Raw genomic sequence first — 24,608 nt, 5'->3', positions numbered from 1 at the left:
GGAGGTTTGTTTGGAAATGTCTGTTCCCAGCCACGGTGTGGTGGTTGCTGTATGGACCCTGTGGGGCTGGGAGTGATGGGAGAGTCAAGCCCCAGAGCTGCTCTTCCCACCTTGGACACCTGCCCCAGGTGTTCTACAACACACTGGGGCTGCTGGTGCTGAGCACCCTGGGGATGAAGCCAGCATGATCCTGAGGCAGGCAAGTGGATCCCCTCCCTCTGCTCCCATGGGAAGCTGTTTCCACTGTGGTTGCTGGTACTTTTATGAGGAAGTGGGTTGCACCTAGTTCAAGGGCAGGCAGCAGCTTGTCTTTCACACAGATGTGGCTTTGGCCCCGCAGGCAGATGGTCTTCAGAACCTCTTGTGACTGCAGGGTTGGCTTTGGGATGCCCTTGGAAGTTTTATTCACTTGGAGGGCTCCCCTTCCTGAAAACCGTGTTTCTCCCTGGTGTTACAGACAAGACACTGTCTGTTCTGGTGGTTTAATCTGTGTCTGACATGTTTATTGTATGTAGTACAAGTAGTTGAACTCAGAAGCCACCTGGACGTGGTCCTGAGTGATCAGCTCAAAGTGGCCCTGCTTGAGCAGGGGTTGGAGCAATTTACCTCCAGGGGTCCTTTCCAACCTCAACCCCTCTGGGATTCTGTGGTGCTGGAACTGGATGAAAACAGACCCAACAGGACAGCACTCAGGCTGGGTTCCTATGAGGGTGTAGAGCACAGGACAGGCTTATGTACATTTTTCCTCTGTTTTTCTGCTCTCACCTGGGTTTTGGTGCAGTGAATTGTCTTCTCTCCCATGGAATCCAGTGAGATGTGTGGTGAAGGTTGCTGATGGGCCCCACTTTGTCCAATGCTAAACCCATCCTTAACAATACCCTTTTATTTTTGTGCTGCACAGCAGTTCCATGATTGCTTCAGCTGAATCTCCCCTCGCTCTTGTGGCTTGTTGCCAAATGACTCCATGGGGGAGAAAGCAGCGAGATCAAGGTGTTCTCACTGTTGCAACCAGAGCAAGAGCCAGAATAAAAGCTCTTGGGAGGGGAAATCAACGTGCAGTTGTAGTAATTACATACATGGACCATGGGCCTTGCTCCTGGATGAATCTACAGCAGCTTTTCCCTGTATTGTGGTTTTTCTTGTGCTGGGATCTTGGGGTTTTTTGCAGCTTTCCTCAATACCAGCATCTGAGCATGTGCTTGTGGAGGGAGATGGGGCACAGGATGCTCTGGGGCTCCCCAGGCAGATGCTGACATCTGAGTGTGTCCACGGAGGAAGACGAAGCAGAGGATGCTCCGGGGCTCCCCAGGCAGATGCTCTCCTGATGATGGATTGAGAAACAGTTTGTGGCTGGAGCAAGGGGGAGGCAGGCAAAATTCCCCAGCTCAGCAATAAGGGCAGCTTTTGTTTAGCCCAGAGGAGGGGCTCAGTGGGTCGGAGGTCCCTTCATGGGAACGGTGCAGGGAATGGTTTCCAGATGTTGGGAAGCTCCGGAGAGGTGGGGTTGTTGAAGAGAGAGCAACAGCAGCAGATGTTCTGATGGAACAGGGGTTTGTGGGGTGCTGTGGGAAAAATCCCAGCTGGGGGAAGGGTTTGCTGTTGCAAAATTCCCCCTCAGTCCCTAGAGCCTTGGCCACAGGGCAGGAGGGGGCTGGGAGGGGTGGATGGGGAGGGTTTGGGCAGAGGAGGAGGCAGGCAAGGGGCTGCTCCCCCTGCCCGCACCCTCCCCAGCCGTCTCCAAGGGGAATGTGCCTAACGATGCCGGAGCTGACAGAAAGGACCTTGCACTAATGGCTTATTGAGTGGCCTCACTTTAACAAATGAGGGAAATGAAGATGAGTGAGAGTTTAATTACCGATCCGAGCAGGGCTTTCCGCAGCAGCCATGGGCTCTCGCTCCCCTTTGCCTGGCTCTGGGAGGGAGAGGGGGACCCCCCAGGCTCTCGGGGTGCCTGGCAGCGCTGGAGATGGCTGCTTGGCCAGGGTGGGCTGGAGGTGGGCCAGGTTCCAAAGAGCATCCCCGTCCAAAGAGGATGACTATAAATAATGAGAATAAAAGGGAGTATAAATAATTAAAGCAGCTCATAGTGAGTAGTTCCCGAAACGTCTGCCTGATTTAAAAACTAATTACTTGGAGGGTAATCACCGCCAGAAGTGCACATATTTACCCACAATGCTGCTCTTTCCTCCTCTTCCTTTCACTCGCCCTCTCCTGATTGCTATCCCAGGCATCGGCGCCCAGACTTATCACTCATCCACAGTGCACAATAAAGTGTGTTGTACTCGTCCATCTCCCTGATTAATAACGTCATTGGAGACCTGTTCAGGGAGGAATAAATCCTCTCTGGGTAGGAGGCCAGGTGCTGGCAGGAGAGGAAGCTGTGGCTGTGTGGTACCTGCAGAGCTGAAGTGCTCAGAGCTGGGAGCCCTCTCTGCCCCAAAGGGCCACCCCCTGCTCCAGGGATGGTCCCTTTGGATGAGCCTGTGCTGCCCAGAACACGGGGCACCCCCGAGTCACCACGAGCCCGGGGTACCCCAGGGGGCTGTGTCATCACCTGCTCAGCATGAGCTGCTGTTGAGGGGCTTTCCTGAGCCATCACTCTCACACACCAGCCCAGAGTGCCCATCAAAACCTGAATCCAGTGCTGTGGGACCTGTCCCCATGGGAAGCATCTCCCTTTGATGTGCAAGCCGGGCTGCAGCAGGCACAGGCAGAGCTGGTGATCTCAAGCTTTAATTACTGAGAAGCTGCTGCACTGCAGTTGAAAGCCTGGGGTTTTTTGATCATCTTTGCTGCAGATCCAGCAGAAAGGAGGATTTGTCCCTCCACCTCCAGCCCTGTGCCAGCTCCTTACGCCACCTCTATCACACAGGGTGCTGGTCCAAACCCACCTGCTCCTTCTCCAAACCCCAGCAAAGTCTTTTCTTGCCCACAGCAAGTCCAAGTTTGTAACTCTTAGCTGCAGTTTAGTTTGTATTTATTTGCTTGAGCTTGTGTCTGGTCGTGTACAAATTAATAAATAACTCTCACCATCAGCCTGATTTAGGAGCAGCATTGCACTGCACTGCTTCATTTAGGAAAACAGAATAATTTATTCCTAACTTATGGGATTCAGGAGACTTCCACCCGCAGCCCACGATATTTTCTCATTAACATTACCCAGCTAAGCTAAAAACTGCAATTTCATAAGTCATGCTTCCTTCAAAGGCACATTACCAGCTTCCCAGGGGCTCCAAAAGTTTACTGAAGCTTAAAGACATACCTCATAGCATGCAGTAATGTACCAAAGTCCCTCTTCTTATTACTACTGAAACCATCTTTCCTGGAAGTTTCCCTCCCCTTAACCCTTCCCATCAGGAATAACCTGCAAGGATGGCACCACATGCCTGGGGGTTGGCAGGGATGGGCTGGAGCATCCCAACCAAGCTCTTACAAACAGCAGCACAACACATCATCATCATTACAGCCTGCACTAATGACTCAGTACACCAAGCCAGGCCTTCTTAGTGGGGTTCCCAGCACCAAAATTTGTTGTAGACATGTGTGTGCAGCACAGTGGAGGTTTGAGTGAGTGATGCTGGGCAAAAGAATAGCACTGAGTCATTCTTTAACAAGAAGGTAAAAAGAAGAAAATATTTAGCTGGAAAACAAAATAAAATACTTTATCCTCTGCTTCAGGGCAAATGACATAAGCCAAAACATTTCAGGTTCTGTAGTTTTATTTAGTGTTGCCAATTACCCACAGTGAGAATGTGGGATGGAGGGCTGGGATACAGGGAAATGGATGACTCTATGTGAGCTCCTTGTCACAAAGGACCATCAGAATCCAGGGCTTAGCAGATATTTTAACCTGTGCAGCATTTTTACAGCAGGCCTGTTGGCTTTTTTGTTTGTTTGTTTGTTTTTAAGGCAAGTCACAGCTGAAGGTGTTTGCTGGCAAAGTTTACAGACTCCATTTTTTTTTTTTTTAAACTACATATTTTCACCTCTGCAGGGCCATGTCCTGAAATAGCTTTGCAGAGGACAAAGGCAGGGAAGCAGGAAGAACTTAGTCCCTTCTGTACATCCACACTGTCTCACACTGCATTAGCCCAAGGTTTAAATTGTGTGAGAGCAGAGGAGTGCTCAGTGAGCCTTGCCACCAGCACTTCCCCCTTCCCTGCCCTTCTCCTCTCCTACCACCAGCCTCAGAAGAAAGTCAAGATTAAAATCATATTCCTAAAGCAAAATTACACATTGGAGACTCCCCGGCCCTCCCGGGAGGATCAGGGCATTCCTCTATAAATATCTGTCTCGATATGTTTAATTTGCAGATGAAATTAAGCCTGGGAAGAAAGGGAAGGATGTCTTTTCATGTGTGGGCTGTCCGGCTTTGCCTTGAATATCAAAGTGAGGCGCGTTACAAAGCACTGGCTCTCTGGGATTATCTAAGAGACCTTGTAGGTCCCAAGTGACGGCAGTTTCGGGATCAAAAGGTGTGGTGCTTATGCAGAGAGCCAGGAAAAGCCAGCGTGGTTCTCAGATCAGCCCCAAAGAGCCAAATGCTCAGGTCAGTTTGCAGAGTTCTGAGATTTCCAAGGGAACACGGAGGCAGGTGAGGAACCAGGAGAGGCTGGGCTTTCACGGGGACTTTGGATTAAATATTAACTCACTGCAGTGGGTTAGGAGGATAAATATTTTCATTAATCATGTATGTGCTCATTATGATGGTGAGAATAGACCATTCAAGCTTCGTCTGCATGAGCTTTTCAACTCCAACCTCTCGTTTTCTGCTCGTAGCTTTTGGTAAAACATCATTTTTATGCTTTCTCTCTTTGAGAAACTTTTTCCCACAAACAGTTTTATTGCTTTCAGCATTTTATTGGTCAGGCTTTGGAAGCACCAGCTGAAAAGATTTAGCATGAGGATAAACAGAGAGGAGAAAATGCATCTCTAGTTCAAACAAGGGAAGTGAAGTGGGGTGTTGGTCCATGGAGGTAGGAGCCTGACCCGGGGTGGGAAAACAGCCCTTGCCAAAGGGATCTGCTGCCACGTACTGGTGACACCTCACCATCCATTTCATTAAAAATTGGAATTTTTCCTCCTTTCTTCCAACTTTATTGAACTTTTCAATCCTCATAAGTTCCCTTAGCTTTCCTTCCTTTCTGTTTTAGCAGCTCTTTTCAATTATTTGGTGCTTTCCTTTTTGTTCCAGTAATTTTCTTTAAAGACTTGAATAGAAGGAAGAGGGAAGATAGATTGAAAGTTATACTAGAACAAAAAAATGGATGTATGGCTGAGAGTCTAAAACCTTGTCATTAGCAACATTTAATAAGGAAAGCAATTATTGAGCAAGCTGAAGTGTCTGAAGGTGACTTCTGAAAGTCTTCAGAATGGAAGGGATCTTATCCAATGGAGAAAGCTTGTGGATGAAGATACAAAGGATTTGGAAGGAGCATCTCTAATGACCATCTGCCTCACTATGAAGATTTAGGGATGTTGAGCTTAGCTGCCTCTGAGGAACCCATTTCTGGGTGAAGATAAGATGAGGGGAGGCATCTTGGACGTGCCTTCTGTGCCCAAAAGAAACTCCTGTCCCGCTGGCACCCTCCATGTCCCCCTGTGCTTTGGCACAGCTCTGGCTGCAACAGATTTTCTCCTCTGGCACATGCAGAAGGAGGCACAACCCCCAATTGCAGCCCTGTGGAGGAAAGGAGATGGCAGGGATGCCTGATGTTTCCTTTTCTGAGCACTTCTGCAGTCTGGTGTGGAGGAGGAACAGGCAGAGCTGAGATTGTGCCAGCAGCCATAGCTGGGACGTTTCCCACTGGTTTGGAAGCTCTAGTCTTGGACCTACCCTGCCTCAATCTGGCACCTCTGTTATCTTTACCAGAGAACACCACACTCTCAGTGCTTCTTGCTACAGCAGAAAGCTGATTTTAAAGGAATTTTTTGCTATTGTCAGCCAGGCCAGTGTACTAGATCACAAATGTGAGTTTTGGAGCAACATGGGCACACCGGGCTGTGTGATGTTTGCTGGAGACAGAGCACAGGAAGAGTAGCTGTGCCATGGTAAGGGGCCCAGGGACTCCTCCTGTAACCCCCCTGTGCTTGCAGGGACACTCTGATGCTTCCCTGCTCCTGCTGTCCAAGGCACCTCCAGTACCTGCTGCACGTTACTGTCACAGTGCAAGGACCAGGGGAACGGGGTGGCCTGATGAGACAACTGCACAGTTGTCTCCCCGCTGGTGCAAAATTAGCTTAATTGAAGAGCAGTAAGTGCCATCAGCTGCTGGTGCAGGTGCTCCACTCCTAAACCCTCCGGAGGGCTTAAAAGCAGCAGCTGTTTGCTCTTAGGAGTGATGGGAGCGGGGGAGGAAGCATTGGTTTGAGCCAGGATGTGTGGGACTGGTCTGACCCAGAGCTTCTGAGATGGTTCTGTCCTGCTGGCAACTTCTGTGAGAGCTGGAGCTGCCATGAAGGAGGAGGAGGTTGGTTCAATGAGTTTTTGTTCTGTTTTAAGTATAAATGTAATTTTGTGTGCTGTGGGCCAGCTCTCTCCAAGAGCCCAGAGATGTGCAGGTACATCCCTGCACCTGCTTTGCCTAGAGCAGGGATGAAGTGGGGTTTCTGTGTTTGGTTTTGATTATGGAAAGTGGGATACTTAGGGGCAAGGGGGGGAAATTGTTTGTTTTCTGTCTGGTGGAATATTTGTTGTCTGCAGCCTGAGCTCAGACTAAGGGTTAGCTCCAGAGCAATAGGGTACAGGGAGAGGCAGGGAAACTGAGGCTTTGAGAAGTGGTTGGAAAGACACAGTTTCCATCTCTGCAGCTTTCCAAGGACTGAGGTGTGACAAAGCTGAGCGCTCTGAGTTTGATACCAATGTGGCTTTGCAGCCAGCAAGCTGACTCTTGTTGTGCCGGTTATGGTTTGGCAGAGACTGGATTGATTGGTGGTTTCATTCCTACTAAACCAGGGTGGATGTATACAGCAGACAGGGCCTTTTAGCAGGCAGAGCCTGCACAGATATGTAATTATTTAGGCACAGCTTATATACACATGTTTCATAACGGGGTTTGGGGGTTTTTTCCTATCAAAATTTCAGTGAAAAACTTGTTGAAGAAGGATGTGAGAGTGTGTCTCTAAGCCCCTGTGAGCTGTGATCCCTTAATGCTGGAGTACTTTCTCAGGCATATTGGTGAGAACAGAAACTGATCCCAGCTCAGGTCTGTGCACGTTCTGAGCCAGCGTGGTGTGAGCCCTGTTCCTTTTCTTTGGGGTCCTGGTCAACCACTTCTCTGTCCTGTTGTTGATTTTTAGAACACTAGAGCTGCACTGGTGGTGCTAATGCCCCCAGCAGTCCCTCAGAGAGCTCTGGACACGGGCAGGGTGGGGTGGCAATGGTCTCCACAGTGTGAGGGGAGGTGGGCTCGTCCCCCCCGGTGCAGGCAGGAGCAGTTGGCCCCAAGTGGCTTTCCTGGAGGATGAACACCCCGTCCCTTGGACTCCTTTGCTCGTGAGCAGTGATCAAAGTTCAGCTGTTCCATTTCATAACCCAAGTAAACGCGTTAAAAGGAGAATCACTCCCGAAACACTGCAGGGATGGTGTTTTGAGTCTTGGCCGCTTCGCCTGGGAAACGGCCTCCTCTGATTCTGCTTGTTCAAATCATCTTACCAGTTCTTAGCAAGGAAAAAAAACCCTGTGTATCCTGAAGGCAAGTATATTTGGGCAGAGCAATAAGAGAGACTTAAGAGGTTTGGAGGTTACAGTGGGAAACAGCAGTTATTCCCAATAAGCAGTGTTAAATGAAGTGCTGCTGACAGTAGCCTGAGGCAGGTTCAAGAGTTTCAAGATTTGCAACTAAGAGATTAACCAAAATAGATGTCTTATTACAGGCAAGTTTGTATCTAAATCATTTAAAGTACCTTTAGATGCTGTAATGTTTTTCTTCCTAAGTGCTCATAGTATATCTGCAGCTTCCTCCTGGCTTTCAGGGACAAGCCTTGAAAGAGCCCTTGATCTTGGTGAGTTTAAGACCCTCTGATGGGGGAACAAGGACCCAGTGGATCGGCAGGTTCCCATTTGATGGGAGGTTGCCTGAGCAGTGATCCTCTTTTACCCAGAGGGGAGAGATCCTGACCCAAGTCAGGCAAGCTCCACGTGCTCAGAAAGAAAGGAGGGAAGAAGTGATGTTTAGAGGGAGCTGGTCTGAACTTGAGGAGCACCCTGGGGTGCTGAGGCAGGAAAGAAAGTGTTTGTTATTTGGATGAGTCTTCTGTACTCCTCGTGTTTACTTAAGTCAGGAGCAGTTGATTTCTGGAAGCTCACCAGAGTTGGGATGTTGGTTTGCTTTGGCAGCCGTGCATCCCTGTGGAGATGAGCTGGACAGTCATGCAGGACTGGGGCCCTGGAGAGGGATGGGTTTTTCCCAGTAGAGTGTTTAGAGGCTTCAGCACCTGAGTCAGGGATGATGTGCAGGTGGATTAAAAGGTCTATGAGAAGAAGATGTTGATCCTGACCAAAGGAATACACCAGCAGAGTGGAAACCAGAGAAATTACTGGAGATCTAAAGAGGCTTCCAGCTATGAGGGTTAAATATAATGAAACCTGCTTGGAGCAAGGAGGGCCTGGGTGGCACACCATCTCAGGGGCTGTTACTGAGGCTCAGTTTCCCAGGCCTGGAATGCCCAGGGATCTGGGAAATGGGTCCTTCTATATGAGGTCGCCTTGAGCTGTACTCAAAACATGAAACACTGCTTTTTCTCTTTTTCCTTGCTCGTTTCCAAGGTTCTATAAATGAATGACATGACACATGTCATTAATAAACCTGAGATTGCAAGTTTTTCTCCATGTGAACAAGGAACAATGTCTCCAAGGGACTTTGCAATATTATTAAGAAGAAAGTGTTGAAGCCATGTCCCTCGAGGGAATCAGATATTCATGGTGACCTGGCGACAGTGTCACCTCCCCTGTCCAGCAAGTGTGCAAGATGTCATTTCAAAAGCAACATAAAGCAAATGAAAGTTAAGTTTCTTTTTCAGTTTCTCATGTTGAGTGAGCTGGTGGCAGTGAGTTGCTGTGTGTGGGCAGAGAGAGGTGGCAGTGTGGCCTCACATCCCCTTTGGTTGTAATGGCTTTGCCAGGAGTTGCCAAGGAATGCTGCAAATGTCAGGCAAGAGTTACAGCACCTCTGTGAGCTGAGGAAGGGTTGCTTTATCTTGTTACTTGATAGGTGAGGGAACTGCATCCCAGAGGTCCTGCACAGCCACCAGCAGTCCTTTCAATACAACAGAGGGACATGGGATGTTGTACTTGTCAAGGCTCTTCCAGGAAGTTTGCAAAGGATAACTGGATGATGGCTATGCCACAAACCCTCTTTAAATGTAATGGGAGGCCCTGTGCAAGAGGATGGACAAGGCTGCAATACATGATGAATGCCCTGCTTTTGCAGGACTCTGCACAGCTTGCCAATTTGAAGGACCAGGTTGCTCCAGGTTTTCATTTTCTGCAGTGAAAGTGCAGACTCCAAGCATTAAGGGCAACAGATGGAAACCTGGCTTTTCTGGAAGCTTTTAAGAATATGCCCTGACTTCCATAATCACTGTAGGTCTCTGAGCTGGGGCTTTCCCTGGCCAAATCCCCCTTTCATGCTGCCTTCCCACATGTGGTCCATCACCTTGCTGGTATCCCTGCCCTACTCATGGGGATGAGGGTTTAATTACACTGAGTAGCTGAAGTAATCCAGTTCTTGAGCCCTTTAGGGGAAGCAGAGGACTCCAGGGTTCCACCTGCCTTGTCCTGTCGAAGCCGGCAGCAGTGCCATGCAGTGGGATGAGCTGAGTTTGGATCAGTCTTGATTTTTGCTGGCCCCAAACATGTTCTGTGTTGTCATTTCTGCTGCTGTATTTATCAGGAGTCATGACAGCTGGTGTTTGCATTTCTCCTGGAGTCTGGTGGTCTGAGAACAACCGTCCTCCCCAGGTGAGCCTTTCTAGCCCTGGAAAGGGCAGAGCAGCACTTCAGCAAGTGAGGCCTGGCATCCTTAAAATATCTGATTTCTGCAAATACAAGGAGTCCAAGCTTAGTATATAAAAGTATCATTAAATTAGCTGTAAAATTAACTCTTTGGAATGTTCTGTTTTATTATTTTGGATGGTTTGGAACAGGAAGACAGGACCTGGCACTGCCATGCAAGGCTGCTGGCAGTGCCCCTGGTCTGTGCATGCTGGAAGCATCAGGGCTGTTGTCCAAGGGCAGGTGAGGACATGAGGGCTCATACCACGTGAATCCATTGCCACAAACCCCTCTGGGGCACTGCAGAGATCCCAGCAGGTGCTATGCATGTAGGATGTTTGGGAACAGAGCTGGATGTGCAGGGCTGCCAGTACAGCCACTGGCTTTCTCCAAAAGGAGCCTCAAGTATTTACATCATAATCTTCTGAGAGAGGAGGGCAGCCTGGGGAAAGGCAGCTCCTAGTGTCTATGAAATGTTTCATGAAGTCTGTTTTGCTGGATTTTGGCAAGATTCAATATGGGATTTTAAAAGTGGGAAATGTGGAACAGCTGCTATGGGTATAAACAAGCCAGGAAAATAGGGGAGGGCAATGCCTGTGGATGTTTGCTCATGGACCTTGGCAAATGGGAGGCTTTCCTTTTACTTTAATTGGCATCAGGAAGATCGCTGGGACCTTGGAGCCCCAGTCACCATTCAGGAGAACTGGGTGAGTCTGAAAGGTGCCTCTGCACTGAGGAATTGTGACAGTGATGCTGAGGCAGGAAAGGGGCAAAGGGAAATGCAGGAGGTGAAAATGGAGAGGGGACACTTCTACCCATCCTTGCCCAGACTTGTAAGGGCTTAAAAGTACCCAAAGCCTAACAACTCACTGGTTTCTGGAGTGTGTCACAAGCACAGCTTGGTGAGCACCCCAAGGCATCTCCCATCTGCATGTGCTGTCTAGGGCATCTGTGGGGCTGGACCACTCTGGGACAGGCACCTCACAAGGGGTGATGCACTTGGGGTGAGATGAATCATTTCTATACAGGCTGGTTGTCTCATGTGCAAAGACAGCCAAGGGTGACTGGTGCAGACCTCTGTGTCCCACTCATGGACACACAGAGTAGGGCCAGAATCCCTCCTGTAATCTCTGCTGGAAACCTGACATCGACAGAAAATCTCAGAGAGGGTCTTGTCCAGCCCATGCCCTCCTTCCTGGCCTTCAGCATCATAATTCTTTGGAGTAGGATATAAGAAGCCTGCCATAATCTGCCTGGAGGGGAGGCTTGTCCTGGTTAGGATACAGCACGTTTTATCCCTTGCATTAGATGAGCATTCAAATAATTTAACAGTGGATGTTCCCATCCCTCATATGCTGCTGGAGTTGTTTTTGTGGCTCTAATGCTTTCATGACCTCAATAATGTCTTCTGCGAGTGCGTTTCTCAGGTTAATTATGCATTAAGTTTACATAAGGCTTTTCCGTTTTTAATCAGTTCTGAACCTGCTGCCTTCGGATGTGCTGGATGCACTGACACTCAGGCACTACTGGGGGGGCTCACAGGAGTGCTGTGCCCACCTTTCCACCCTGCCAGTTCTTATGTACCCCCTGGGGTGGCTCCCTTATCTGTCACCATGCTACATAAGCACTCATGAGACTTCTGGCTTTGTTGTCACCTGTACAGGCTTCTCTGATATGCACTGCAGTAACACAACTCCATAAAGGAAGGTGATTACTGGTGTGATTGAGATCAGTTGTACTCAGCTTTCTTTCCTTCTCTAAGGGCTAGAGAAGTGTGTGTGTGTGTGCCTTGCAAGAGCCTGCCTGGGAGTTTTTTTTCCTAAACAGGCTCAATCTTTCCCTTGTGACCCGTGTAAGTATAAGAAAGTGGGTAGAAAAATGGTGTTTCTCTTTCTTTTGGAGGCCTATTTCTCTTTCTCTTTGCTTTCCTCTAGGTTTCCTCTCTGGTTTCATAGCAATCTCTTTTGAGCTGGATGAGCTTTTCTTTTCTCTTCTAAGACCTTGAAAGTGAGGGTTATGGTAAGATTGCACAGAAGCAATTTGGATGACGTGATTCTTTCTTCAAGGCAAGTGCTTCTGTTTGCAAAGTAACTTGGCAGCCTTGTGTATTTTGGATTTAGGCATCCTGGTGTATAAGCCAAAGCTAACAGATATTAATTAGTTGGAGGACTGATACTGTAATGAGGGCAGTCGCTCGCAGAGGTTGGCATTTTTGTTTTAAATGCAAGTAATTAAAGAGAAAGTTGTGTTGAAAAAGTCAATGTTAAGAGATGTTATATAAATAACACGCTCTGGGTGGTGAGAGTTGGGGAGGAAGCAGAGGGAAAGAATAGCAGCTGTTTTGCCAGTGTAGTGGCTGCTGTGATGCCCGGTTATGGAGGAATTATCCCTGTAGCAGGAGAAAAAAGGAGCAAAGGAGAAGTGTGGTTTTAAAATCATGTCAGAGGAGAGTGATGGTGAGTTGGAAGAGCTTTGCCAGTGTATTTGGAAATGCACAAGGGAATTGTATTCAGAGGATTCCCAAAAAGCTGGTCCAAGAGGCAGGGATGTAGGTGTTGAGCATGCAGTGTAGACTCTGGGTTGGAGAAACAACACAAGGTCCTGAGTGTGCAGCCTGATGTTTAAAAGGGATCCTGTAAAACACATCCCAGCCCCTCATTCAGGAGGAAGTTTGTATGGAGGAGAAGTTCTGAGTGAAGCCTGTTTGGTGGCACAGTCAACCACTGGCATAGCCTGGGAGGCAGGAAATGTTCAGAGCCCAAGGACCAAAGCCTGGAATGAATCTATGGAGCTGCTTGAAGCACAGCATACCCTTATTTGTGCTCCCACACAAATGGGATGTGTCACATGAGGAGTTGGAAAAAAGTCAGGTCCAGACTTGAGATATCTGACGAGGGTGTCCTGGAGATGCCCAGAACGTGTCTGGAGCAGGGAATGATGGTACTGGTCCTGTTAGCCCAGGGATGTCCCAAGGGTTTCTGCAGCTGAATTTCTCTGCTCCTACTGGTGGTAAAACAAAGCCTGTTGTCTCCAGCCTTGAATTAGAGAATCTGGAATTTCCAGCCAGCCCCCAGGAGCAGGGAGTCATGCAGAGGGGAAAAGCTGCAGTGCTGAGCACTTTCTACTGCAGCCCACAACTCACCTGCCCACAGCACCCCAATGCCACTGGCCAAGCCAGACTTGGCAAAGCAGGCTTCCCATGGAGATCCTGTCCTACCCATGGAAGTCAGGGTCTGGCCAGCCTGGGCTTCTAAATGCCCACCCAAAATTCACCTTTGAGCAGGCTGAGCTGCCCCAGGGGTTTGAATGATGAGGACCTGTGGTGGGGAGGCTGGATGTGCCAAATCCCACGGGACACTGCAGTCATTTATGGGGTTTTAACCATTCGTTTCCCTTCTCCAAAACCCAGCACTTGGTAACGATGGCCAAGTCCTTCCTCTTCTCTGGGTGGTATATTGTGAAGGAGAAAGTGGATGAGGAATGCAAATCAAAGCTAAACAATGTGCTTTGCCATCTTTTTTTTTTTTGTGTGTGTGTGTGTGTGTGTGTAAGAAGCTTAATATATTAGCTAATCATGTGTGTAAACAATCTTGATATGCAAACTGAAAAGTAGCATCCCCCCGGCGTCAGCTGCGTTGAGCTTCCCCATTAACCTCTCCAGAGCAGAAAAACCTTCCTGAACAGCCATTTCGGAGTGTGCAAAATTGATTTTGCATTCGGCCTCCGCAGTGGAAGAAGATGGCGGCGCCGAGCCGCGGGCGCCTCTTCCACTCCCTCGTCATTTTTTTGAGATATCCTCTTTCCCTGCCACGTCTCGGTGATGGAGGACGGGTGGGTCCGGTGCCAGCAGGTCACTCCCACCACCTGGGCGCGCGGGTCCCTCCCGGTGCCTTCTCTTGAGCGAAAACAATAATAAACCCCCCAAATTTACAGTGGCTCCTCCTTGGGTAATTTCCAGAGCGCCAAAGACCCCCTGCCTCCCACCCCCTTCATGTGCATCTTCTCTTAATTAATTAATACTGCATTCATCACCGCTTAATTCCCGTTTCCGTAGCACCCGAGGAGGGGGGCTGCCAGCAAGGGCGGGTGCTGAGACAGTCTAGATCCGCTGTCTTAGTGGAGGAGCTTAATTAGCCCCCGTGACAATATGGGCTCGTTTCCCACAGCCTTGTAATGGGTGATTTCAAACTGGCTTCTCGTGCCCAGCATAGGCAGCCCCGTGTCCCTGTGCCAGTCCCCATCCAACTGGGTTGTGTGGGCTCTGAGGAAAGGGGATCTGCTGCTACAGCTGCCCAAATTAAAAAAAAAAAAAATCAAAGATTGACCTTTTTTTTTTTGGGGGGGGCTTGGTGAGGGACAGGAGGTCGAAGCAGTTGGGTTTGGTCTGTCCTGGGGTCTTGGTTCTGGGGCTGAACCACATCGGGCTGTACAGGGTCCAGTACACCCCTCACTGCTTATAGCTGTGCCTGTTAGTGTTGTATGGTTCCTGGTCTCCTTTGCTTTCAATTTTTCACCTTAAACACAACCTGTTGACAGTTGTGGTGTCTCCTCTGCTGAAATATTCTGTTCTACCCTGTGCCACAGCCCCAATGGGGACGTGGCTGGAGAGCCAGTCTTGCAGTGCTAGTGGGGCAAAACAGCACTGGTTTTATGGTGAGCATTGGAGTTCAGATAGGTGACGATTATTTTAAGGTTTTTACCTCCCCATCTTTGAACTCTTCTCCCTTCTACAAGAACCCCAAGGAGAAGAAAACCCCCACGTGCCCTCATAACTCATTTCTCGGTGGGGTGGTAGCCACGGGTATGTGTGTACACACTTTCGCAGATCCCATCTGCGGGCACCACATTTAAGGTAAGATGGAGAGATCCAGAGAATGTGTCTGTGTGTGTGTGTGTGAGGATGAAAGATGGAGAAGGGAACAAAAGCAGCAGATCCACCGCGGTGCCGGGCCGGGCTCCTTGCCAAGAGTGGCTGCGGCTCCCAGCCCTGGTCAGGGTGGTGGTTCCCCCCACGCTCCTGCCCTCTCCTCGGCGGCACGGGCTGCTCGTGGGCCAGGGTGTGAAGGTGGCTCTGGGCTGGGATGTGGGATGTTGTGTCACCCACGCCCTTCCCACCGCTAGACAGGACAGCGGCACCGGTGCTCCCGCAGCCCGGCACGCGTGTCCCGCGTGACTCGCATACGCAATGCAGCCATGCCTAACGAGCGTGAGTAATTATGCCAGGCAGAGGGCTGGGGTGTGGGGGGAGCGCTCAGGGTTGGGGGTGTGTGGTGTTGTTTTTTACTTGTATTTTTTTTTAGAATTTATTTTATTGTATTTATTTATTTATTTATTTTAATTTCTATTTCCCTCCACCCTTTTATTTCGCCTCCCTGCCCAACCCGTGGCGTTGAAACTTGGCCACCTCCTTAGTGGTGGCTTTGGGAAGACCGGGGACGTGGGGGTCAGTTGGCACAGCAACTGCTGTTCGGGGACAAAAGGAGGCTTTTTTTTTCCTTTTTTTTTTTTTTTTTTTGCAGCGACAGTAGCAGCTGCCAGCCAGAATAGCAAATCCGTGCGACTTGGCACCACTCCAGCTTCCTTGAGGGTTGCAGAGGGATGGTATGTTGGAGGGTAAGACTAGCTAATTAATCTTCTGGCAGGGAACAATGTAATATCAGACAATTACAAAGACAGAATGAAATTGCTATAGTGGGAAGGCTGGCATATGAATTTCTCAAAGGGTCCATCCCTCAGTCCGCTGCCGTGTTACTTTATATGCGGGAGAAGCATCGACTGTACATGTGCTTTTCTGGTGTGGGGGGGTTTTTGTATGAATTGAATTATGTGTTTGGAGGAGGGGCAGGGGGATGAACGTTTGCTCACAGAAGCTTTTTGAGGAGCAAGAGGGAGAAAGAAGAGTCATTCCAAGCAGAGACATTCCCTGCCAACCAGCCTTGCTGAGAGGGCAGACCTGGCACGTCGCTGATCCTATGGGCTCATTGTGTTGGCAGTGTTTTTTCCAGTTATTTTTTGTGATTGCACTGTGATATCTGATGGCTACAGCTTTTGGAAGGAAGATCTGACTACTGGGCAGAGAGAGAGTGATTTACTTCAGCCATTCTTCATAGAGAAACCCTCAAAGAGCTTTGGAGCCGCTGAAAGTTACTGGGGAAAAACACCTACCAGCTCAGCGGTGGTAATTGCCAATAATGAGCTGTAATCACTGCTACCTACAGTTGGGACACGGTGATGAATAGGGCAGTGCAAGCTGCATGGTGCAGGCTCCCTGTCTGTTTATTTGCAGCGGGGAAAGAATTAGGAAAGTCTCATTTATCCTGGAGCACAGGAAAGCATCGGTGGGAGATCAGCCTGTGTAGAATTAGCATAGGAAACCCCTCCTCCCTTCTCCTCCTCCTCGCCAGGCGATAGGGATAAGCTAATGAGTCTCCTCCCTCCGCATCTCCCTCCCAGGATGAAACTTAATGCAGTGGGGTCTCTAGAAGTGTCATTAAACAACAACCCAACATGAAAACAGTATCAGACAAATTCTCTTTGCGATGTTTTGTGTGAGCGTCTGCGCCTGAGGCCTCTGGAGACGTGGCCAGGAGCTGCTTCGAGCCAGGAGGGGAATTGGAGCAACTCCAACTCGGTTGTTCTTCCTCCTAAGGAATTCGAGTGGGTTTTTGTTTGGTGCCTGCATAGATCAGATGGTGCAGAGACGATGTTTAAAAACCACTGCAAGCCCCTCCTGCTGCCTCGGCTGCTGTGCTGAACTGCCAGTTGTCACTGAAGCTGTTGGAAGACTTAGGCTGAATAAGTGGCTTTTCTTTTCTAAGGGAGTAGCAGTGTCAAGTGCTGGATTGGCAGGCTGGGGCCCCTTTTCCAAGATGCAGATGGGGAGCTGCACACAGCCTGGTCCTTGTCCGGTGCCCTGAAAGGCATCCTGGTGGGTGTCCATCTGTGGGTGTTTTTCTGAATACTTTTCAGGGCTGGCTAGATACCAGAAACACTTTCCATGGGGTTTTGTTAGGGATGAAGGTCTCATTGCAGGGTTCCACCAGGAGTCCCTCGGTGTGGGGCATACAGATGTGGAGCTCCTTATCTGGCCACATGTGCTCACTCTGCCCCAACCTGGGCTCCCTCTGGGAAACCAAAAAAATTCCCTGCACACCCAAAAGAAATGGATCCCAAAAGCCAAGTCTCTGCTCCCACCATCTGCTGTATCCTCCCTGTGTTTGCTCTGGGGGTCCCAAGCGCTCAGATGAACAGTGGCTGTTCCTTCCCTGGGTACAGAAGGGATGCATCCTCTCCTTCTGGAGGGTGCAGAGCTCAGCCCAGCTGTCCCTTTGGTTCCTACCCTCATCCATTTACCTACAACCACCCAAGATCTCTTCAAGATCAGCTCAGCTTATGCCCCTGAAGGAAAAGGTCTTGGATGTTTCCCAGACAGACAGTGATGGCTGTAGTAATGGATGCTTATGAGCAAGAGTGAAGACACTGAACTTATCCCAGTCACTTCATAAACAGCATTTCAGTTACAAATGATCAAGTTCAGTCCCTGTTCTGGACTGTTTGAAGCTCTGCTGAGGACTCTCCTTGTTCTGGTCTCCTATCCAGGCCCAGCCTTGCTCTCAGATCTGTGTGCATAGTCTGAGTCTAGCAGATCTGCTCCTGCATGGAAGTGGAAGAGACAATCTGAACCACTTCATAGTCAATAATTGACACCAGAGATGCATCTGTAAATTAACGAGTGCATCTTCTTGACTATACTTCAAAGTTTTTGCTTTATGAATCTTTTATGGGGTTCTCTACACTGGAAAAAAATTATCTGTAGTGCTGAAATTTTACCTTTTAAAACAATACAATAAAAAAATCCTAAACCCCACCCTTTCACAGTCAGTTGACTCAATGAAAATCATCCACTGGGTCCTCCTCACGTGCACTGTGTGGGGCTGAATTTGCCCATGGTGGTGGGTATATCCAAACATGTGTGCATGCTAAAGGGCTAATAGTGGTCTGGGCACTCTCGTCCCTGAAGTTGTGAGCCTTAATGCTGCCGAAATTCCCTCCTTGTAGCAGGGTATGTCTCCCCTCAGGACTTGCTGAGCCTCTCCAAGACAACTTCTGGAGTTAGGAAATTTAATTTGTAATAAATCTGCATTACAGTACAACTAAATCTGCTTCAGTGGCTATAAAAATTAATTCCTTATCCTAAACATTATTATATAGCTTTCAAAATGAATTGACTGTGGTTGGTAGCCTAGTATGTGCCATTATTGGTAATTAGTGTAACAAAATAACGTTGCTGTAATATTTCCTGTCTACCCCTCCCCCAGTTGGGAGCTGTTTCCTATTAGAGAATCAGAATTGCAAATGCAGTGCTTGTGTGCAAGCTGCTTGCTTTGATTTTTTTTTTAAATATATATATTTTTGTGTGTGTTGGAAGTCAGTCTGTTCCTGCCTGTGGTTTTCTAGGACCATTTGCTTCTGCAAAAGCTTTGGCCTGGCACAGGGCACCCTTAGAGCCTGGTGCTGCAGGGGCTGGGTGCTACCTGGAGGTGCCCAGGGTCTCCTTTGAGCTTTACCTTGTGTGCAGTTGCTGCTGAGATCAGAGTCACAGAATGGTGCAGGTTGGAAAGGGAGCCCTGGTGGGGTCATCTGGTCCAACCTCCCTGCTTTGCACAGGATTGTGTCCAGATGGTTCTGGAATGTGTCCAGTGGTCATTTACATCTCCCAGGACCTGGCCCTCATGACGTGCCCTGCACACAATGTTTTTATTAACAGATTTTTGCAGTGATCCAAACATACCCTTGTCTCTATCCAGAAGCTTGGCTTGTCCTGGAAGATGTGATGGATCCCCATGGAGACAACTGGGGCAGCTCCTGAGTCTGCCAAGAGGCAGAGGGAAGCAGAGATCCCCCTTTCTGAGATCCATGTGGGTGACAAACTTGATTCTTCATAGAATCATAGAGTGCTGTGGGCTGAAAGGGACCCTGAAGGTCATTTAGTTCCAACTCACCTGACATGGACAGGGACACGTTCCACTAGACCAGATTGCTCCAAATCCTATCCAACCCTGCTTTAGGGAACAAAAACTCAGATTCTCCCCTGGTTTTCTGACTCTGGGATCTGGTGTTCTTCTATGAAATGACTGATGTAAAACTTAACAGTTCTGCAGTAAGAACCTGGGACCAGAGATATGGGAAGCTGTGGGAGCCTGGATTCTTTGTGCTGTCCCCAGCATGGAGTTATTTCTTGAGTTTTGATGACAGGACAGCTTCAGAAGTCTGGAGATGTGCCCTGGACTCAGTCACCCCATATATCACAGAGCTGAAAAATGCAAAAACTAAGCAGTAAAGCTGAGTAGGAGATATATTTGCCATCCTGGAAAATGTTCAAGATTTAGATACAGAAATAATAATAATAATAATAATATCAGTATCATTCTTGGCCAGGATGAAGATGGTAAATCATAATTCCAAAAATCAGCAAGTTACAAACAGAACAGGCTGTGCCAGCTGAAACCTTTGATTTGGTCCAGACTGGTTTTGGTAGCTGAGCCTGGGGTTTGTGCTTTGGCTGGAGTTGGACAAATGCTGTTCACTTAAGCTTCAGGATCCAAATTCGCTCCGAGCTGAGGGAGGAAAATAAATTGCATGTTGGAAGTGATAGAATCATGACTTCAGGATTTTTTCCAACTTTTTTTTTTTTTTCTCTTAGGTCAAAGGATATTAAAGTGATACTAAACAGGATTTTGAACTGATACATTTTTTTAATTTAAACCTCCTTTTTTTTAGAAATAAAACCAGTGGGGCCACTGAAACCTCTACCCCACCACTCACTCCTGTAGGATGGGAGTAATGCTTTGGTTGTCGTTGGTAATGACCAGGAAAATCAGTTTATTTTCTTCTTTTTACTTTCTTATGGAAAGGTCCATATCTCGGGAGTTTGTCTGGAATTAAGCATTTTTAAGCCCTTTGACCATTTCCTCACATTCTCTCAGTTTTGTTTAAAAAAAAGTTACTTTTCTGTGATGTCAAACATCTTTCTAACAAAGTTTGGTGTTTTTTTTATTTTCTTCCTGTCTCATGTCACTGGTAGCCAAGTTTGCTGAAGTCTTTGTGCATAAACTTCAAAATGTTCAGCTCTTTCATCAAAGTGGGAAGTATCTGTTTTTCTTCATATACATATTTCTGCATTTTTTCCTCAGTTTTCTTCCTCCCAACTCCAAATCTCTCCCTCACCCTTGCTCAGCTGTTTCAAAGGACCCCATTGAAGTTATTTCAGCTTCATTCTTGGTGTGAACTCGATATTTCTGTCTCTTTTTAATGAACCATAGAACTCTGGAGGAGAAAAATCAAGAAAACCTATAGCAAGTCAGTGTGGTGACTGCTTTCTAAAACCACATTGATTTACGACGCAGTTCCTGGTCTCTTGTCTAGAATTTCACTGTAGTGACTGAAAATCTTGGCTTTTTGGAGCGATAATAATGGGACAATGCAATGAAATGCAGGACCAACACAATGCAGAGCCGTTCTTGAATGTGGGCCACTTATGTGTGTGCTCCTCTGGTGGCATTTCTGCTCTGCTGTTTGGCATGTGTGTGATTTCTCTGTTTTCTCTGACCCTAAATCACTTTGTCTGCAGGAAGCTTCCACTTCTGCTGGCAGATTTGTGGAGGGAAAGCAGCCACTCTTAACCTTTTGTTTTCTTCCTTGGGTTTCTAACAATATAAATAGTTTGCTGGCCACTGGCAAGATTGTTGCACTGGCAGAAATAATCCTGTTTCTCTCAGGCTTTTCTTGCTGGTTTCCCTCGGTAATAACTGGAAAGGGGAAAAGATCTCCCAGAGAGTCAGCAAGGATGAGAGTCCAGGGACCTGCTCCTGCTGCTGAGCTGAGCCTAACTGCAGCAAGCTGATGGGAATGAGGATGGATTTAAAGCTATTGCAGCCCCGTGGCTTGTGAACATTCCATCTTCCATGGCTGCACCAGAAAGTTCAGATTTTGGGGGGGAAAAAGTTCAGGTTTAACTTCAGACAGGATGCTTCGTGCGATGCTGCCTCTGTTCCCCACGTGCGAGGGAGCAAGACGTGCGTGCTTCCCTCTGCTCCACAGCTCGGGGTTCCACAGGGAAGTGATTTCCCAGTGGTTTTTCGCTGAGGTGGAGCCGCCCACTGTCACCTCGGGCAGCGGCAGAGCAAACAGCACCGCCGGAGCAGGAGCAATACAAACAATTTACTACCCTGCTGCAAGGATGCTACAACAAGGCCCATAAATGGCCACATAAAGGGAATCCGGGTGGGAGCTGGGAATACACTGACAAACACAATTCTCCCTTAATTTAATAGAACGGTCCATTCAGCAGAGAATATATTGTAAAGCACTCTCAGGTTGGATGGCCTCCTATTGTGTCTGGCCTTTGAAGTGCTGATTAGCTGGGCTGGGAACACGCTGATAAAAAGTTAATTTCTATTTGCTGTTGCTTTGTAATTGGATGAACACGAAAGCAATTAAATATTAAAACATACAAACAAATAACGAAGTCACTGTAATTAGCCAAAGTTTGATCACTGTCATATTTATTTAGGAGGAGATGATACGTCTCAGCAGGTGACATTTTAAATACCCTTGGCTGCTTTGGTGTTGTCTTCAGAGAATGCTGAATAATGTACGGAGGATTTAATTAAACCCCATTGTAAATCAGCTGTGATGACAGGGAAGTGACAGCCACATGTTGAAAAGAGAATTAGGCCACAGCAAGAGAGATTAATTAACTCTTTTCTACAGAGTTCAACCTTGGGGTTGTGCAGGGAGTTTGTCCGAGGAGGAGAGCTTGATTTTTAAGTTGTTCCACTTGAGGTTGGAGCTTGGTGTGGAGAAGGATGCTCTGTACCTGAGGATGCTGCAGCCCCTTGAAAGAGTAGCAGTGATTGCTTGTCTGTCTTGAGAGAGGGAAACTGAGGCAGACAGTGCTGCAGCCTGTGGCTCTCACCTCCCAGCACCTGGGCAGGATGGTTCCAGCAGCTCCCCTGGTGTAGAAAAGTTCTTCCATCTCTGTGGCAAATCATAGGAATCCTGAAAAAATCCTTCTCCAAGCCTTAAAGCAGGAGGGGAAAGGAGGCTCTGGGATATTTGCTCAGCATTGACTGCACCAAAAAAAACAGATTTTAACAGCCAGAGTTATCTGAGCTCCCTGGGCAGTGTTTGTGCAGGACAGGTTTTCTGGAGGTCTGTTTGCCCCTGGCCAAACCTTGTGAGTGTCAGCATGTCTGTAATCCTGAATGAAGTGAACCAAACTTGTAGGAGTCATCTGTATCCAGTTTAGTGAGTTTTGTGTTCATGTTTTTTGATGGCTTGTGCCTTTGGCAGCTCTTCCCTGCATGGTAGATGTGCTTCAGCCAGCTGTGGTGATGGGAAAAGCTTCCAGTGCCCAGGAAAGCACAGGGAGGAGGGAATGAGAGGAATTGAAAAGTCAAGGTGAGGGGGCAAAGGGACAGTATGTGTGGCTAATCAGCAGTATTCACACTTGGAAATTATCAAACCTATAGTGTAATACTCTTAACTAATTTGCCCATTCCTAAGAGCACTGTTACCTTTTGTCTGTGTGGGCTGTAGGGAGAGGAGGTGGTTCAGCTCTTGTGCAAGGCAAGGTCTGGAAAAGCATTTTATCTAAGGCACCTACAGGGAGCTCTTTGGGGTCAGTTTGGCACTGGTTGCCCCCTAGCAGATGTTATTAGACCACACCAGGCTTTTCCTCCTCTCTTCTCCTACCAAGAGACAGTATTGCCAGTTCTAGGTGAGAGAAAATATATCCCCAGCTGCCAGCTCGGGATAGATTTTGTCTGTGTTTATACTCTCAAGGGAAAAAAAAAAAAAGAAAACAAGCCTAAATGTAACAACACAAGAAAAAGTTTGGGCTGAAGAATCTCAAATGAGCAAATTAGGCTGAAAACTCACAGGCAATGCCCATGCCAAGATTTCCTGCTGCTGTTCTTCCCCTTGGGGATGGGGGTAAGAGCCTTGTGGACTTGAGCTCTGAGACAGAGCCCTGGAAGGGGAACACGAGTCATGGGACTGGGTTTATGGGGTGCTGCTGTGCTTTGGGAAGGCACAGGGTGATTTGGTCACTGATTGAACCTTCCTGTGCTTTTTCCTCCAGCAGAGTCATCACTGATCTCCAGGAATCCAGGAAGACAATGAGCCTGGATGGCTCAGTGTGGGCAGGCTGGTGCAGAAGAGGAAGAGGTCCTTCCCTCACAGGTAAGATGCTGCCTCACCTGAGATCACATCCTATGGAAGCTTCTGCTGCTGGAAGTGATTTCTGCATATGACTTTGCATTTCAAAGCCTCATTCTCCCCTTCTTTTACCACTGAAAACTGGGAGTAATTGTAGACATTGCTAGAAAAAAAAAAAAAATCCATTTTATTCCCAGGGGTGTAAATTAATTGATTCAGCCCAGGAGGAGGACCTGGGCACTGTTACAACCAGCTCCCTGACGGCATCATCTTGGTGTATGAGTCTGATCAAAAATGCAAATAAGATCTTGTGAGGAGTAAAGGACTAGAAAGGATGAAAAGTAAAAAGAAAATATAATGTTGTCATGATGTAAACGAGTAGTCCTTCCTTCTCTGAAAACAACACAAGATATTGACTTCAGGTCCCCAAAACGGTCTCATGATTCTTCTGAGTGTTCAGAGCAGAATGAAAGTAGTGATTAGGGGCTGGAAACTCCCCTGTCAGGGCAGAATGAATGGCTGGTTTTACTGAGCACTGGGTTGATGAGGTGCACCAACCCCAGAGCAGGGGAACTGAAGCCCTACCTCTACAGGAAAGGCTGTGGGGATGTGAAGCAGCTCATTCTGAGCTCCACACTCGTGGGCAATCGTGACTGAGCTCTTCCTTTCCTGAGTGGCTTTGGAGGCTACAGCTGATTGATGTCAGGGCTGCATAGGGTGCAATAGGTGTCAAAGAGGCATTTATCCTTTTCCTGCCCTCATCCCTGACTTGCTGACTGTGTCTTGGGCGTCTTTTGCATCTTCTGAAGCTTAGAGAGCTGCTGTGACAGTCTGACTGCGTGTCCTGGCACCATTCTCTAGACCAAGAGTTGGTGTAACTGCCCATGTGGGCTGGCTCGTGCTGCCCACTGGGTTTGGAGGTGGGAGAACACCTTCTTCTCTGTCCCCTTTATACAGGGAATACAGGTGAGCTTTTTGCTGTCTTTTGTAGTGCTGTATTTATTGGTTATTCCAAATCAACAGGGACTACTATTCTTTAGTGGCAGGATCCCAGTCTGTCTGTGATGCTCCTGCTCTCTCCTCCTTTGGCATGTCTGTGCTGTGATTTCTGGTCTTCTAACCCAAGCCTTCACCTTGCCAGAGGTGTGTGAGGAAACTCTTTGTGGTGGGCTGTGTTATGAGGAAGAGCTGAGCTTTGGGAAGAACCCCAGTAAGTGAGTAATTTTGACTGGCCAAGGTTGGAGCAGCTATTTAGGCTGTCTCTGAGCTCTGTGGTGTGAGGTGACCATCTTGGAGGGAAGGGTTGCTCCTGAGGAGCTCTCTGGAGTCCGTGAGGCAGACTGGGTGACTGCAGCAGTCTCAGACAAGAAGTGGAGAAGCTTTATCTCAAATG

General features: G+C 48.1%; 1 protein-coding gene across 9 annotated transcripts in view; it reads left to right on the top strand.

The window, feature by feature from the left end:
* The first annotated feature begins 15,061 nt into the window (after window positions 1-15,061).
* Window positions 15,062-24,608, top strand: part of TNRC6C (trinucleotide repeat containing adaptor 6C) — a 314,470-nt gene continuing 304,923 nt past the window's right edge. For 4 of the 9 annotated variants that reach the window (XM_050319466.1, XM_050319463.1, XM_050319467.1 and 1 more), the window contains exons 1-2: window positions 15,514-15,607; window positions 23,139-23,239. In XM_050319466.1, coding sequence (XP_050175423.1) covers window positions 23,186-23,239 — 54 coding nt within the window. In that variant the 5' untranslated portion in view covers window positions 15,514-15,607; window positions 23,139-23,185. Of the gene's footprint in view, window positions 15,201-15,513; window positions 15,608-23,138; window positions 23,240-24,608 lie in introns of those variants that run through there. The other 5 variants (XM_050319459.1, XM_050319461.1, XM_050319458.1 and 2 more) reach the window with 5 other exon arrangements.

This window comes from Myiozetetes cayanensis, unplaced genomic scaffold (genome assembly GCF_022539395.1).
Source record: "Myiozetetes cayanensis isolate MyiCay16 unplaced genomic scaffold, myiCay2020 scf22, whole genome shotgun sequence".
NCBI lineage: Eukaryota > Metazoa > Chordata > Aves > Passeriformes > Tyrannidae > Myiozetetes > Myiozetetes cayanensis.
The sequence above is the reverse complement of the archived record's forward strand: the minus strand, read 5'-3'. Positions and strand labels throughout refer to the sequence as shown.